Source organism: Panthera pardus, unplaced genomic scaffold (genome assembly GCF_024362965.1).
Source record: "Panthera pardus isolate Hobbes unplaced genomic scaffold, ASM2436296v1 HiC_scaffold_17, whole genome shotgun sequence".
Lineage (NCBI taxonomy): Eukaryota > Metazoa > Chordata > Mammalia > Carnivora > Felidae > Panthera > Panthera pardus.
Genome location: NW_026526732.1, coordinates 110054887 through 110069188, shown reverse-complemented (window position 1 = coordinate 110069188; position 14302 = coordinate 110054887). Strand labels below are relative to the sequence as shown.

Below are 14302 nucleotides of genomic sequence, written 5' to 3'. Positions count from 1 at the left end.
CACGAACGGCAAGATCATGACCTGAGTCGAAGTCGGATGCTTAACCGACTGAGCCACCCAGGGGCTCCTAGAATGTAATTTTTAATAATCAATGCATTCAAACAGCCAGCTCACAAAAGGCCCGCAAGCTTGGCCACAGGCTCTGGTGAGCTGGTCCCCGCCCACCGTCCGTAAGTACCTCTCTGCCCAGAGCCGTCTTCCCACTCCATGTGAACGGTCTACTCCTGGGACGTGGGGACGCTCTTGACTCCCAGGTTGTGGCCAAGAAACCCAAACCTCTGGGACCTTAAGCAGATTGTCAACGACCGATGATGGCCAGGAAGCGCTGGAACAGGTGTCAGAACCCCCACCTCCCGGAAGCTCGCTCCCTGCCTGCGCCGGTTCTGTCCCCCGCTTCCTGCGTCCTGGTACCCGGACGGCAGGTTCTTCAGGCAGGTTCTCCTTCGGGGCATCCGATTCCCAAGGCAGCCGCCCTCTGGCGGCTCGGCCTTCGAACTGCAGCTCTTTCCTGGAGGAGGACCCGGGGGAGGAGGACCCCAGGCCAGCCAAGGGGACCCTCAGGGTGAATCCAGCTCTCCTCCCGGGCCGATGCTGGAGGCGGTTTTCAGGTCAGATGGGTTCTGGGGAGAACGAAGCCTTTGTCCCCCTGGTGGATCCCGAGGGAGCCGGCCAGTGATGCAGGAGGTGGAGGGAGTTGAGGACCAAACCTGAGTTTAGCGGGAGCGGCAGTGACAGCAGGGGCCCAGTGGGACCCCAGACTCCAGCTGACCCTGGGTCCTGCTTGCCGAGGCTTCTGCACACGTCCCCGTCCCTGGGCCCCTCTGGGATGTCTACTGAAGAACCTACCTGCAGGTGTGGAAAGAGCAGTATGTGACTGCAGAAGTATGGGTTGGAGGCCTCAGGACCCAGTATTTCCCCCTTTATACTCTCCTCTACCTCAATCATCCCCTTGGTGACCTCACCCAGGTTCATGGCTTTAAAGGCCACCCATATACCAGTAATGCCCCGATTTAGAGTTCCACCTTAATTCGACTCGGTCCTGCCCCAAACCACTCTCCTCAGAGCCACCAGCCCTCTCCATGGTACTTGCCAAGGGGCTCAGAACTCAGGCCTCCGCCCAGTCCGTCACTTGGGCAGCAGCATTTGAACGTTGCTTGTTAAGTAATCTCATGGACTCAGAATTTCTGACTAAACTCACAACTAAGAGCTGGTTCTTCGAAATAATTCATAAAACGGATAACCCCCAGTGAGATTTATCAAAAAGAAAAGAGAAAGGACCCAAGTAAAACCACAAAGGAAAGGGGAGAGATCACAACCAACACCTGAGAAATACAAACAATTATAAGAGAATATTATGAAAAATTATATGCCAACAAACTGGGCAATGGAAGAAATGAACAAATTCCTAGAAACTCACAAACTACCAAAAGTGAAACAGGAAGAAATAGAAAATTTGAACAGACCCATAACCAGGAAAGAAATTGAACCAGAATCAAAAATCTCCCAACAAATGAGAATCCTGGGCCAGATGGCTTCCCAGGGGATTTGTATCAGACATTTAAAGAAGAGTTAATACCTATTCTCAAATTGTTCCAAAAAATAGAAATGGAAGGAAAACTTCCAAACTCATTTTACGAAGCCAGCATTACCTTGATTCCCAAATCAGACAAAAACCCTGCTGCAGATTACAGGCCAATATCATAGATGCAAAAATTCTCACCAAGATCCGAGCAAATTGAATCCAACAGTACATTAAAAGAATTATTCATCATGATCAACTGGGATTTTTATTCCTGGGCTTACCAGGCTGCTTCAATATTTGCTAATCAATCAACGTGATACACCAAATTAACAAAAGAAATGATAAGAACCATAAGGTCTTGTTAATAGATGCAGAGAAAGCATTTGACAAAATACAGCATCCATTCTTAATAAAAATCCTCAACAAAGTAGGGACAGAGAGAACATTCCTCAACATCATCAAAAGCCATATAGGAAAGACCCACAGATGATATCACCCTCAGTGGGGAAAAACTAAGAGTCTTCACCCTACAATTAGGAACAAGACAAGGATGTCCACTCTCACCCTTACTATTTAACACAGTACTGGAAGTCTTAGCCTCAGAAACTGGACGACAAGAAGAAATAAAACACATCCAAATCAGCAAGGAAGAAGTCAAACCTTCACAATTTGCAGATGACATGGTATTCTATGTAGAACACCTGAAAGACTCTACCCCAAAATTGCTAGAACTAATACATGAATTCAGCAAAGTTGCAGCATATAAAATCAACATACAGAAATCGGTTGCATTTCTATACACCAATAACACAGCAGCAGAAAAAGAAATCAAGAAGTTGATCTCATTTGCAATTGCCCCCAACACAACCAGATACCTAAGAATAAACCTAACCAAAGAGGTAAAAGATCTGTACTCTGAAAACTATAGAACATTTATGAAAGAAACTGAAGACACAAAGAAATGGAAAAACATTCCATGGTCATGGATTGGAACAACAAATATTGTTAAAATAGCTATACTACCCAAAGCAATCTACACATGTAATGCAATCCCCATCAAAATACCACCAGCATTTTTCACAGACAGAGCTATAACAAATAATCCTAAAATTTGTGTGGAATCCCAAAAGATCTCAAATAGCCAAAGCAATCCTGAAAAAAAAAAAAAAAATTGGAGGCATCCGGATTTCAAGCTCTATTATAAAGCTACAGTCATCCAGACAGTATGGTGCTGGCACAGAAACAGACACGTGGATCAATGGAACAGAATACAAAGCCCAGAAACGGACCCACAACGATATGGCCAAGTCCCCTTCGCCAAAGCAGGAAAGAAGATCCATCAGAAAAAAAGTCTCTTCAACAAATGGTGGTGGGAAAACTGAACAGCAAAACATGCAGAAGACTGAAACTAGACCACTTTCTTACACCACACACAAAAATATATTCAAAATGGATAAAAGATCTAAATGTAAGACAGGAAGCCATCAAACTCCTCGAGGAGAATAAGGCAGCAACCTCTTTGACCTTGGCTGGAGCGATTGTACACATCGCCAGAGGCAAGGGCAACATCAAGATAAAAAAGCTTCCAGGGGCGCCTGGGTGGCCCAAGTTGGTTAGGCATCCGCTCTGGATTTAGGCTCAGGTCATGATCTCACAGTTCGTGGGTTTGAACCCTGCATCGGGCTCTCCGCTGACCGTGTGGAACCAGCTTGGGATTCTCTCTCTCCCTGTCTCTCTCTGTGCTTGCCCCACGTATTTGTGCTTGCTCTCAAATAAACAAACTTAAAAAAAAAAAAAAAAAAGATAAAAAGCTTCTGCACAGCAAAGGAAACAATCAACAAAACGAAAAGGCAGCCTACAGAATGGGACAAAGATATTTGCAGATGACATACCTGATAAAGGGTTAGTATCCAAAATCTATAAAGGACGTAGCAGACTCAACACCCCAAAAACAAATAATCCAGTGAAGAAATGGGCAGAAGACACAAACAGATACTTTTCCAAAGAAGACATCCAGATGGCCAACAGACACTTGAAAAGATGCTCAACATCACTCATCATCAGGGAAATGGAAAGCAAAACCACACTGAGATACCACCTCACACCAGTCAGAGTGGCTAAAATTAAGAACTCAGGAAACAACAGATGTTGGCAAGGATGTAGAGAAAGGGGAACACTTTTGTACTGGTGGTGGGAATGCAAACTGGTGCAGCTGCTCTGGAGAATAGTAGGGAGGTTCTTCAACAAGTTAAATACAGAACTACCCGACAATCCAGCAATTGCCTTACTAGGTATTTACCCAAAGGATACAAAAATACAGATTTGGAGGGGTACCTGCACCCTGGTGTTTATAGCAGCATTATCAACAATAGCCAAACTATGGAGAGAGCCCAAATGCCCACTGACTGATGGAGAAAGAAGATGTGGCATATAAATACAAAGGAATATGGCTTAGCCATCAGAAAGAAGTCTTGCCTTTTGCAACGAGCTAGAGTGGATTAGCTAACCGAAATAAGTCAGGGAGAGACAAATACCATATGATTTCTCATATATGTGGAATTTTAAAAACAAAACAGATGAACATATCAGAGGGGGAAACAAAAGAGAGGGGGAAACAAACTATAAGAGACTCAAAGATAGAAAACAAACAGGTTAATGGAGGGAGGAGGGTGGGGGCTGGGCTAGATGGGTGATGGGTACTAAGGAGGGAACCTGTCGGAATGAGCACTGGGTGTTGTATGGAAACGATGAATCAATGAATTCTACTCCTGAAAACAATATTGCAATGTATGTTAAGTAGAATTTAAATAAAAATTTGAAAAGAGAAAAATATATATTTATACTTATATACATTTCTATATATTAAAATCTGAAAGCTATCGAAAAATTTTCTTAAAGTAAAAAGAGTTGAAGGTATCATTTAAATATAATGGAGATACCAAAAATTAACGGATATTATCTGAAAGGACAAACAACAGCTTAATTAAAACCAAGAATTAAAAAGTGATTTCTGCTAAATTATTTAACTCCACTTTGGAAATTCTCAGCAAATGCAGTACAAAAAAGGAAATACAACGCTTGGTATTGACATTGAGAAAAAAAAACCGGTAAGATTATTTTGCAGAGGACTAGGAAAAACTCAAGGAGCCCTAATTTAAAGAGTAAAGAGAAACAGAATTATAGAAATTGGTAAATTCATTGGCCACAACATATGAAAACATTTCTTCCTTCCTAGCAGTAAGACCTAAAAAGCCTTCCATTCGCAACAGAAACAAGCATACAAATCGGGAATAAAGGTACAGGACTTATATGGAGATCAATAAAAAATTAGAATACAAAATAGATCCCATTATTTAATACTTTAATAACAAGGACATATTTCAGTTTTGTGGTAGAAATGGTCGGATTATTTAATAAATGGTGTTAGGACAACTGGTCATTATCTGGAAGAATGTAAACTCAATTCTATCTTAAACAACATAAAATTCTAGATGGATTAGAGACTAAATATTTTTTAAGAAAGAAAAATTCTTTGAAGAAAACCTAGGCTGCTGAATGAATAATGGTGGGGTAGGGTTCAGTCTCTTAACCAAAATGGAAATCTAGAAGCTACAAAAGAAAAAGATACGCTTCTAACTAAAACGTTTAATATTCCAGATTTTATATACAGATCTCCTTTTATAGAATACATATAAATGGAAAACACATCATAAACAAAACATGGGAAACAATGCCAGAATTAGAAAACTATCTGCAACACAGGTGATAAGAAGGTTCCTGTCTCTCCTATATAAAAAAACAGAATGGGGCAAGAGACACAAACTGCCCGATGAAAAAAAGTGAGCAAAGGGACAAGTAGACATTCTCTGAAAAGCGTATTCAAATGACTAATAAACCTAAAGGAAGGATGCACTAGTGACTATAATAATGCAAATCAAAAGGACAATGTGAAATAATTTTATACCTGTTAGACTGGCAGAAATTGTGACCACACCTTGATAGCTGGAATGGATGAGGGGAGCTATTTTCAGGATAGGTCAGCACCAACCCAGACATCAAATACACTCTAATCTAGCAATTTCGGTGTTGGAACTCTGTTGCACCAGGGTCAGTAGTGGTAAATGGAAACCGTGTCAAAGCTTATCAATAGGAAACGGGTGAATAGTTTATGTTACGTGAAGGACCTTTAAAAAAAAGGTTTGACTAAAGGGGATTTTTGAGAAGTTTTAGTAAAAAAGTTGCAACGTATATAATAACACCGTTTTGTAAATAACCCTGGCCGAAGACCAAAATGAACAGTCATGCCTGTGGAGGACGGGTGCTTGTAAGAGTTCAAAGAAAGCACAAACCAATTTGAGGAGGAGCGCAAATGTGGAGCGCCTGTTTGGCCGACTACGGGATAGTGGGAGCCCAGCAAGCCAGTGCAAAAAGGAAAAAGATCATCTGAAAAATAGAATTCGTATGGGCACACGTAAAAAGAAATCTTTACGGAGCTGTGCTAAGTAGTAACCCTGGGTCAAACTGTTTTCTCCTCGGATGTGAAAGGCGGGATTAACATCGGAATCCCAGAAGTAATTTAGAAAAACCTTTACAAAGGGGCAATTCTGCGAAAGTGTTCACTACTTACTATGGTATATAGCACCGCCAGAATGGACAACCCTGCGCGCAGGGAAACACCACGTAGTTAGGCTACAGCGTGGCTTTTCCAAAATCCAGCCAGGGCAGCTTCGTTTCCTAGACACAGACAAGCCCGATGAGGGCTTTTGGGCTTATGGCTCTCAAATTCCATTGCAGCCAAGCCCCTTAGTCGTGACCTCGGCCAGAAACTCGCCCGCAGCTTGCCCCACGCTCAAGGGCCCGCAAGACCGACCTGCGCTTCCAGAGCTCGGGCGTCTCGGCGCCGCGGGAGGCGTGCAAGGCCTACCTGGGCGTGCAAGGCCTACCTGGCGGGGCTCCTAGGGCTCCTCGAGGACACCGGCCTGCGCGCCATCCACGCCAGGGCGTCTCCGTCCGGCCCGTCCTGCCGGAGGACGTCCAGCTGGCGAGCCGCGGGTGCGGAGGGCGTGGCCAAGCCCTAGGTTGCACCGGAAAGGCCTTCTCCTGGGAACCAATTTTGGAAAAGGCCGCTTTCGCACTATTGTCCACACCACGTCCCTGCTTTGAACTCAACCAGGAAAACCGAGTAGTCGTGGCACACGCTTCCAATCCGGGCCACAGCGGGGCTGTCACGCCCCAGATAGTTCACGTGGATGACGGACTAACTTGGGGGTGTGGAACTTCGTAGCAGGGACGCCAAGTTCCCCCACGTACTTCTGGTACTGAGCAGGGAACTCGGGTAAAACGAAGTACTAGGGAAGGGGCTCTAGAACCGCCCCACTTGAAGCCCCTTCAAGCCCCAGAACCCTAGTCTCAAGTACAAGGGCCTAGCTCCCTGTAGCGAGAACTCCACTGTAAGGGACTGAACGCGGGGCACAAGTTGGCGGAGACCCCGGCAAGAAGGCAGAAATTCCGCGTAGAAGCCTAAGGACACATGTACTAAAGCTCTTTCCCCGGAGTATGTTGGTGGCTCTTAAAAGAGCCGTTGGGTTATTGGAAGAAGCTTCCAACTGGAACCTTTACTTCTTCTTGGGCGCTGCTTTTTTGGGCTTGGCAGCGGTCTTTGGCTTGGTCACCTTCGCCTTGGCCGCTTTGGGCTTCACAGCCTTGGCTTTGGCAGGGCTCTTGGCTACTTTCTTAGGCTTCACGACCTTGGGCTTCTTGGGACTCTTGGAGGGCTTCTTGGTTACAGCAGGCTTCTTGGCCTTTTTCGGGGTCTTGACGGCTTTTTTAACAGCTGCCGTGACCTTTTTGGGCTTCTTAGAGGCGCCCGTCACCTTGGCTTTCGCCACCTTTGCGGGATTGGCCTTGGCCTCCCCAGGGGAGGCCTTCTTGTTGAGCTTGAAGGAGCCCGAGGCGCCGGTGCCCTTGGTCTGCACCAGGGTGCCCTTGCTCACCAGGCTCTTGAGGCCCAGCTTGATGCGGCTGTTGTTCTTCTCCACGTCGTAGCCGGCGGCCGCCAGCGCCTTCTTGAGCGCGGCCAGGGACACGCCGCTGCGCTCCTTGGAGGAGGACACGGCTTGCACGATCAGCTCGGACACAGAAGGGCCCGCGGGCTTCTTCTTGGCGGCGGCGGCTTTCGCGGGTCGCTTGGCCTTCTTGCCCGGCGCGGGCTTCTCGGGGGGAGTGGAGGCGGCCGGAGCGGGCGGCGCGGTCTCGGACATGCTGCGAGGGAAGCGGGCAGAGCCAACTGCAGGGACCTGACGGGACAGGAAGACACCGGAGACGGCGGCGCCGCGTATTTATAGGGCGGGGCCGCGCTGTGATTGGTGCTCGCCCCGCTCGCCTCTCGCCCCGGAGCGCCGCCTCTCCGCCGGGTCCCTGTAGCCAGCCGCGCGCGCGGGCGCGCGCGGGCCCCAGGCCGCCACCCCGGCCGCTTCGGGCACGGAAACTCCGGGCGGGGAGGGGCCGGGCTCTGCGGCCCCCGGACCTCAGCGCGGACCGCAAAACCGGCCTCATCCCGGGGGGCGGAGGGAGAGCTGTTTGTAAACGGGGTCGTCAAACAGGAATCCAAGGAGCTTCAGCTGGGTGTTGTCAGGGGCGCCTGTTTCTAATTAGTAAACGTGAAAGGTGGCGTCTTGAGTGGCGGGGAGGGAGAGAGGAAAGCGGGGTGTGCTTGGGTTGGGGGTGTGTGTGTGGGTGGGTGGAGGCCTCGTCTTGCAGGTTCGGGACCAGCTCTCATCAGTGCCGTGGCCTTGCCGGCAACGCCGAAGACTGATAGCCTGCACCGGGCCTTTTGTGAATTTCGGTCAGAGGAGTGTCGTGGGAAACACCAGAACTCACGCGGCAGTTAACACGCAAACCGCACGTGCAGAAAACAATATACAAGTGTGATTGCAACTTATGTTTACAATCCAATGCGCTGCACGAATTCCCGATGCCTTTTCATCCTTCCCACGTAACCCCTACCAGCGGCGGTTCCCCTTTACCTATCACCTGTTCCCTGTCAGTATGTCGCATTCACCAAAGACTTCTGAAGCTCAAAACCAGACAAGGGAGGGGCATCAAATAAGCGCCGGGAGGACTGTGGGGGCTTAGGGTTCCTTGTGTGAAAGCGAGAGGACACAACTCCTTAGAGCGATCTTCCTTTCGCTTCCTTGTGGCTGTAAGGAGCATTGAAAAGTATCAACACCGCTAAAGCGATTTCACATCGTGCAGAAACATGAAAGAACAAAATGCCTCTCACGAGAGGCTCTGGGCAGTCGCCTGGCGGCCGGGAGAAGACAGCGGCGTCTCATTCCCGCGCTGCGCGGCAGAGGTTCTCAAACAAGTCCGCGCGGGCCTGGGTAACCCGAGCCTCCCTGCTTCCCGCCAACCACAGAGGGGCTGGTTGCCAGCTTACCGCCAATAATGTGATGTTCCCACGTCCATCTTCCCTACCGTTCTCGACCGTTTCCCATTTTCCAGAGTCCAGGTTTTCAAAACGCAACACGTAATTTCTAACAATTTGGAAGGGAACGATCTGAAGCTAAGCCTTTGAAGGATAGTCGATGACACTAACAGGTACACAACTTTCCTCCAAGAACGGAAGGTTTCGTAAGTGAAACAGTTTTTGAAAATCAAGCTTTTCTTAGTATAATAAGTGAGGACTCTAATTAAACACAGGTGTTTAAAAGAAAATACTGGATTCAGGAATTTAAGCAAAGGTTCCCGACTCCTGTGTAGCCATTGGATTCAAATAAAATAGCGAATTTTCCACCCAAATGAAGATGCTAGATTGCTTAATGGCTGATCAGTATAAAAGACTCAACCAATCAAACGGTAGAATCTGGTATGCCTACTCTTAGTACAAATCTGTCACATTTGATGCTTTTAAGCTTGGAAGAATTTTTAAAACTGTAAGGTTAGGCCTTGGCAGTGGTAAATTTGCCCTTGTGGCTCTGATTTCCACTTGATCGGAACGAGGACACGCCTCCTCCTCAAGGCTCAGAGGTCGGTACTGGAGAGTTTAGTCACTGCTATTTTACACCTGGCAAAATGCACTCTAGGCTTTAGAAGATATTAGGCATATGAGACACATAAGAATGCTCCACGTTTAGAAGTCAGCTTTAACATTTAACAAATAGATTCCTGATTACAGGAAAATTTCTGTAAACGCTAGCGTAATTTGATTATGGTTGAAATTGTCTTGTCGGATTCAAAGGAGTTCCTCAACTTAAGCATTACAAAAGAATCACATTTTTGAAAAAGATTTCAGAAATTTGTAACCTGATATCGGGTTATTGAGCAGGGACTATAAAGAGTACGTTATTGCGGACAATATTTCTCAATTTTTGCTCCCGAAGAACTAAAGAAATATAGAGCTTTGAAGCGATACCAATGAAGTCCATGTCTAGTTTTTTGAAAGGTAAGGTTCAAGGCATTTCATTCAGACTGAAAGTCGGAAGTGGAAGAAACAAAACCTTGGAAAGAGCTGAGGATAACGTGATAGCCAATGAAACTGCGCAGTTGTAGGAAAATCCAGAGATAGACCAATCAGAGCCTGTAGCCTTGTAGTTAAGCATTTCTCTCATCCAATCACCACACCCTACGTACTATAAATACCGGCAAGTCTGCCCGGCATGTTTGTGCTGGCGTGGTATGTCTTTGTAGGTCGTTTTTGCCATGGCTCGTACCAAGCAGACAGCGCGCAAGTCGACGGGCGGCAAGGCCCCGCGCAAGCAGCTGGCCACCAAGGCGGCCCGCAAGAGCGCGCCGGCCACCGGCGGCGTCAAGAAGCCGCACCGCTACCGGCCCGGCACGGTGGCCCTGCGCGAGATCCGCCGCTACCAGAAGTCCACCGAGCTGCTGATCCGCAAGCTGCCGTTCCAGCGGCTGGTGCGCGAGATCGCGCAGGACTTCAAGACCGACCTGCGCTTCCAGAGCTCGGCCGTGATGGCGCTGCAGGAGGCGTGCGAGGCCTACCTGGTGGGCCTCTTCGAGGACACCAACCTGTGCGCCATCCACGCCAAGCGCGTCACCATCATGCCCAAGGACATCCAGCTGGCGCGCCGCATCCGCGGCGAGAGGGCTTAACGCTGCCGGTTTATTTTGAAATTCAAACCAAAGGCTCTTTTCAGAGCCACCCACGTTTTCAAGTAAAGTAGCTGTAAAAATCTAGCTCCACAGTTTAATAGAACTAGCTGCACTTAGAGTTGAAAAGCTAGGGATTGACGACAATTTGACGGCTTACAGTAGTAAATTTTGTCCAGACATTTCCTGTATTTGCGAACAAAGTTGGCTCTTTAAAAGGTTAGGTCCTAACTAAGCCGGTTGGCGTTTTAAGAGGAACCCGAAAGGATTGGTCTTTGAAGAGGATTAAATATGGCCTATTGCGCATTTGTGGAACTGGAACAGTATAGTTTTACCAACTATAACCTGTAAGATAATTTCAAAAGCCTGGTTTTGTCATTGACCAAACTACCCAATTTACATTTATTTGACCTTGGTATTTTTGCCATTACTGAAATTTACTGTGAAAGACTGCCTTTAAGTATTCTCTGCCAGATTATTTTTGGAATCAGAACATGAATTTACTATAAATGTAGTTTAAAACAATGTAGCCCAGTTAAGAACACTGGTCAAACTGGGTTCTGACCCACCCCTCTCCCGCCCCTAGTTCCTGGGGCTTGGAGGAGGGGTTAAGGGAGGGGACTGTTGCGTCACATTTCCCGCCTGCGCGCTTTCCATTCTCTGTATCTGCAAGGGGGCGGGGGACGTAGTTATATAAGGATCGGCTCTCGGCTTCTTTGTCACTTACTGTTGGTTTGCTTTCCTGAAAGCCATGTCTGGCCGAGGCAAAGGCGGGAAGGGCCTAGGCAAGGGGGGCGCCAAGCGCCACCGCAAGGTGCTGCGCGACAACATCCAGGGCATCACCAAGCCCGCCATCCGGCGGCTGGCCCGGCGCGGCGGCGTCAAGCGCATCTCCGGCCTCATCTACGAGGAGACCCGCGGGGTGCTCAAGGTGTTCCTGGAGAACGTGATCCGGGACGCCGTCACCTACACGGAGCACGCCAAGCGCAAGACGGTCACGGCCATGGACGTGGTGTACGCGCTCAAGCGCCAGGGCCGCACCCTCTACGGCTTCGGGGGCTAACTTGCCGGGTTTCGCCACCAGAATGTTTCATTTCTCAACCAAAGGCCCTTTTCAGGGCCACCCAACTGTTCAAAAAAAGGGCTGTCCCAAACGAACAGGGCACTTGAGCCTACCAGCTCTGTAGTCTACTTAGAATCCACAATATTGACACCGAAACCCAGAAGGTTGTGGGGTTTTGAAAGGAAAACTTCAGTTCGATAGTCGTATGTGCCAAGGTAACTCCCTTAGCTCAATGGTTTATTTTAACCCGCCCCTCTGTTCCCATTCACCGCATACGAGCAGGGGAGTAGTGATATTCCAAGTCAAAAGTGAGGGATAACCAAAGCAGGGTAAGCAACTTGGCAAGGGATTCCAGGAACAAAGAGGAACATTATCCAATCAGCAAGTCCCATCCATGGTTGTCAACCAATCAGAACTGATGATCTCATGTGCTTCCCCCCGCCCCCAGAGGCGAGCTGGATTGGGGGATGGGAAGGCTGACCAGAGACGCCAAAGCCTTGATTTAGGAATTTTAAAAATGTCTTTTTGCGGATTGTGAGATAGACCTTATCTATTAGGCCCTCTATCAGGTCCCAAGAAGAGTACTGAAGTTTTTACCAATAATAGGGAGATTTGTCTAAAAAAAAAAATTAAAAATATAAATAAATAAATAAATAAATAAATAAATAAATAAATAAAATAAAACAAGAAAAACCTGGAAATGGTGGGCAGGGGAGGAAACCAGTTTCAGACTGCCAGAAAACCCAGAGAGCACTGGATTCAGGGGAAATTAAAATCTGGCTAATGGGGGAAAGTGCCTCATTCACTGTCAGCACAGCCCTCTGCAGTTAGCCATGCTTTTTTTTTTAACTTCCTTCCCAGAGAAATGGAAATTAGGGTGATGGAAATGTACATTAGATAGTGGGGATGGATGTACAATTAAGTAGATATACTAAAACACATTGGATTGTACACTTCAAGTGTGTGTGTGTGGGGGGGGGATATGGTATATACACTATATCTCAAAATCTAGAGAGCAGGCGTGAGAGCGTGTGCTGACTGCAGCCACCGTGTGTTAGCTTTAGCCAATGTCTCTCCTAGCTTTTTAGGTCTCCTTTTCCACCTAATAATTGTCCTCCAAGATTTTTCCGGGAATGATAAAAGTACCTAGCCTGGCTTAATTTAAAGTGACAATGGGGAGGATTCAGAGCTGCGTCCTGGACCGTCAGAGGACCAAAATAGGCATGGTTGGGAGAGTGGTCACTTTATTTCCTTAGCTGGTGTTCCTTCAAGAGATATTTGTTGACCTCATGTGACGTGCCTGATACTGCTGTAGGCAGTGGGCAAATCCGACAGAATTCTCTGTCCTGGATCCGGAGTATATTAGAGAGGTGTGTGGATGCAGATTTTTCCATACGGGAGGGGAGGTGCGGTGGCTATAACAACAGACATGCCTGGCTTCTGTTACGGTTGGCCTAGCTTATTCACAGCCTTACAGACAGCACCATACCCATTTGTCACACTCACTGGCCTGGGTGAAAGCCTCTGAGCCTTCCTCCGTCCTAACACTCTTGAAGGCCTTGTTCAGAACAAAGATACTGCTGCTGCCCGATTTCCCACTCTGCACCATTCCTCAGATCTAGGCAAGTCAAGGAAGAGTAGAAGGAGAATCCATCATGGCGGCACTCCGGTGAGCCTAGGGTCTTGTGTAGAAAATTCACGCATGCATTCGTTCAACTGATAGGGTACAGGGCATGCTATTCCCTGATACGCCGCCTTGGCGTATTAAATATGTTCAACTCAAGGAGCTTGAGCGGCAGAAGCAGGAAAATCATCCCGACACCTCCTCACCGCTTGTAACCCCCACTTCTCTTTTTCCCTGAAAGCAGAAGATAAATCTCTTCTATGAAAAGTACCCTGCTATACCAGGAAGAAGAGAAACATCCTTATCACTGGAGATGTGGAATTCAGAGTCAAGAAGTCTGTATGAACAAACCCTGTTACTTCTTTACTCCTAGCCCAAAAGCACTTTCTCTGTTCTTTAGAAACGTATTGTCTAAAAAGATATAAAAGCTTCCTGCTCTGATCACTTCCTTGAATCTCAGATCTTTGTGGGGGCTCCTGTACATCTGTATATAATTAAATTTGTTTTTCTCCTGTCAATATGTCTTTTTTGTTGCAGGGAGGTCCCAGTCAAGAATTTAGAAGAGCAGAAGGAAAAATGTTTTTGCTCTCCCTCCACAACAAACCCGCATACCTGTTAGCTCTCAGCCCTGTTCTAGGAGCTAGGGAACATCTCAGGGACAAAACAAAGCCCCTGCTGTCACAGGATTATATTCTAGTTGAGGAAGACAGGACCACAAACAAAATAAATATATAGCAATACGGGTGGGGATACATATGCTATTTTAAAGCATGAGCAGAGGGGGTATTCGTTCACATAGGGTGGTCAGGAAAGTTCTCTTTTCATAAGAGGGCATTTGAGCAGAGGCCTGAATGAAGTCTGCAGCCATGCAGCATGTCACTCTATGTCCAGTGACAGCAGAACATGCCACACAAACTATGTGCCTGACATCAAGATTAAAGGCACTGGGAAAACAAACAGGTGCGAGAAAAGCACTCTGACCTCT

The 14302-nt window shown here is 47.2% G+C and overlaps 2 protein-coding genes across 2 annotated transcripts; one reads left to right on the top strand and one right to left on the bottom strand.

Moving 5' to 3' along the window:
* Window positions 1–4866: 4866 nt before the first annotated feature.
* H1-1 (H1.1 linker histone, cluster member) lies at window positions 4867–7830 on the bottom strand. Its single transcript, XM_019425314.2, has 2 exons — window positions 6466–7830; window positions 4867–6256 (listed from the first exon to the last, which is right to left on the bottom strand). Exon 1 carries the CDS (start codon window positions 7780–7782, stop codon window positions 7138–7140), a length of 645 nt encoding a protein of 214 aa, XP_019280859.1. The 5' UTR covers window positions 7783–7830; the 3' UTR covers window positions 4867–6256; window positions 6466–7137.
* Window positions 7831–10199: 2369 nt separating this feature from the next.
* Window positions 10200–11791, top strand: LOC109252587 (histone H3.1). Its single transcript, XM_019425171.2, has 2 exons — window positions 10200–10549; window positions 11364–11791. The coding sequence occupies exons 1-2, from the start codon at window positions 10223–10225 to the stop codon at window positions 11691–11693; spliced, it is 657 nt and encodes a 218-aa protein (XP_019280716.2). The 5' UTR covers window positions 10200–10222; the 3' UTR covers window positions 11694–11791.
* Window positions 11792–14302: the final 2511 nt, after the last annotated feature.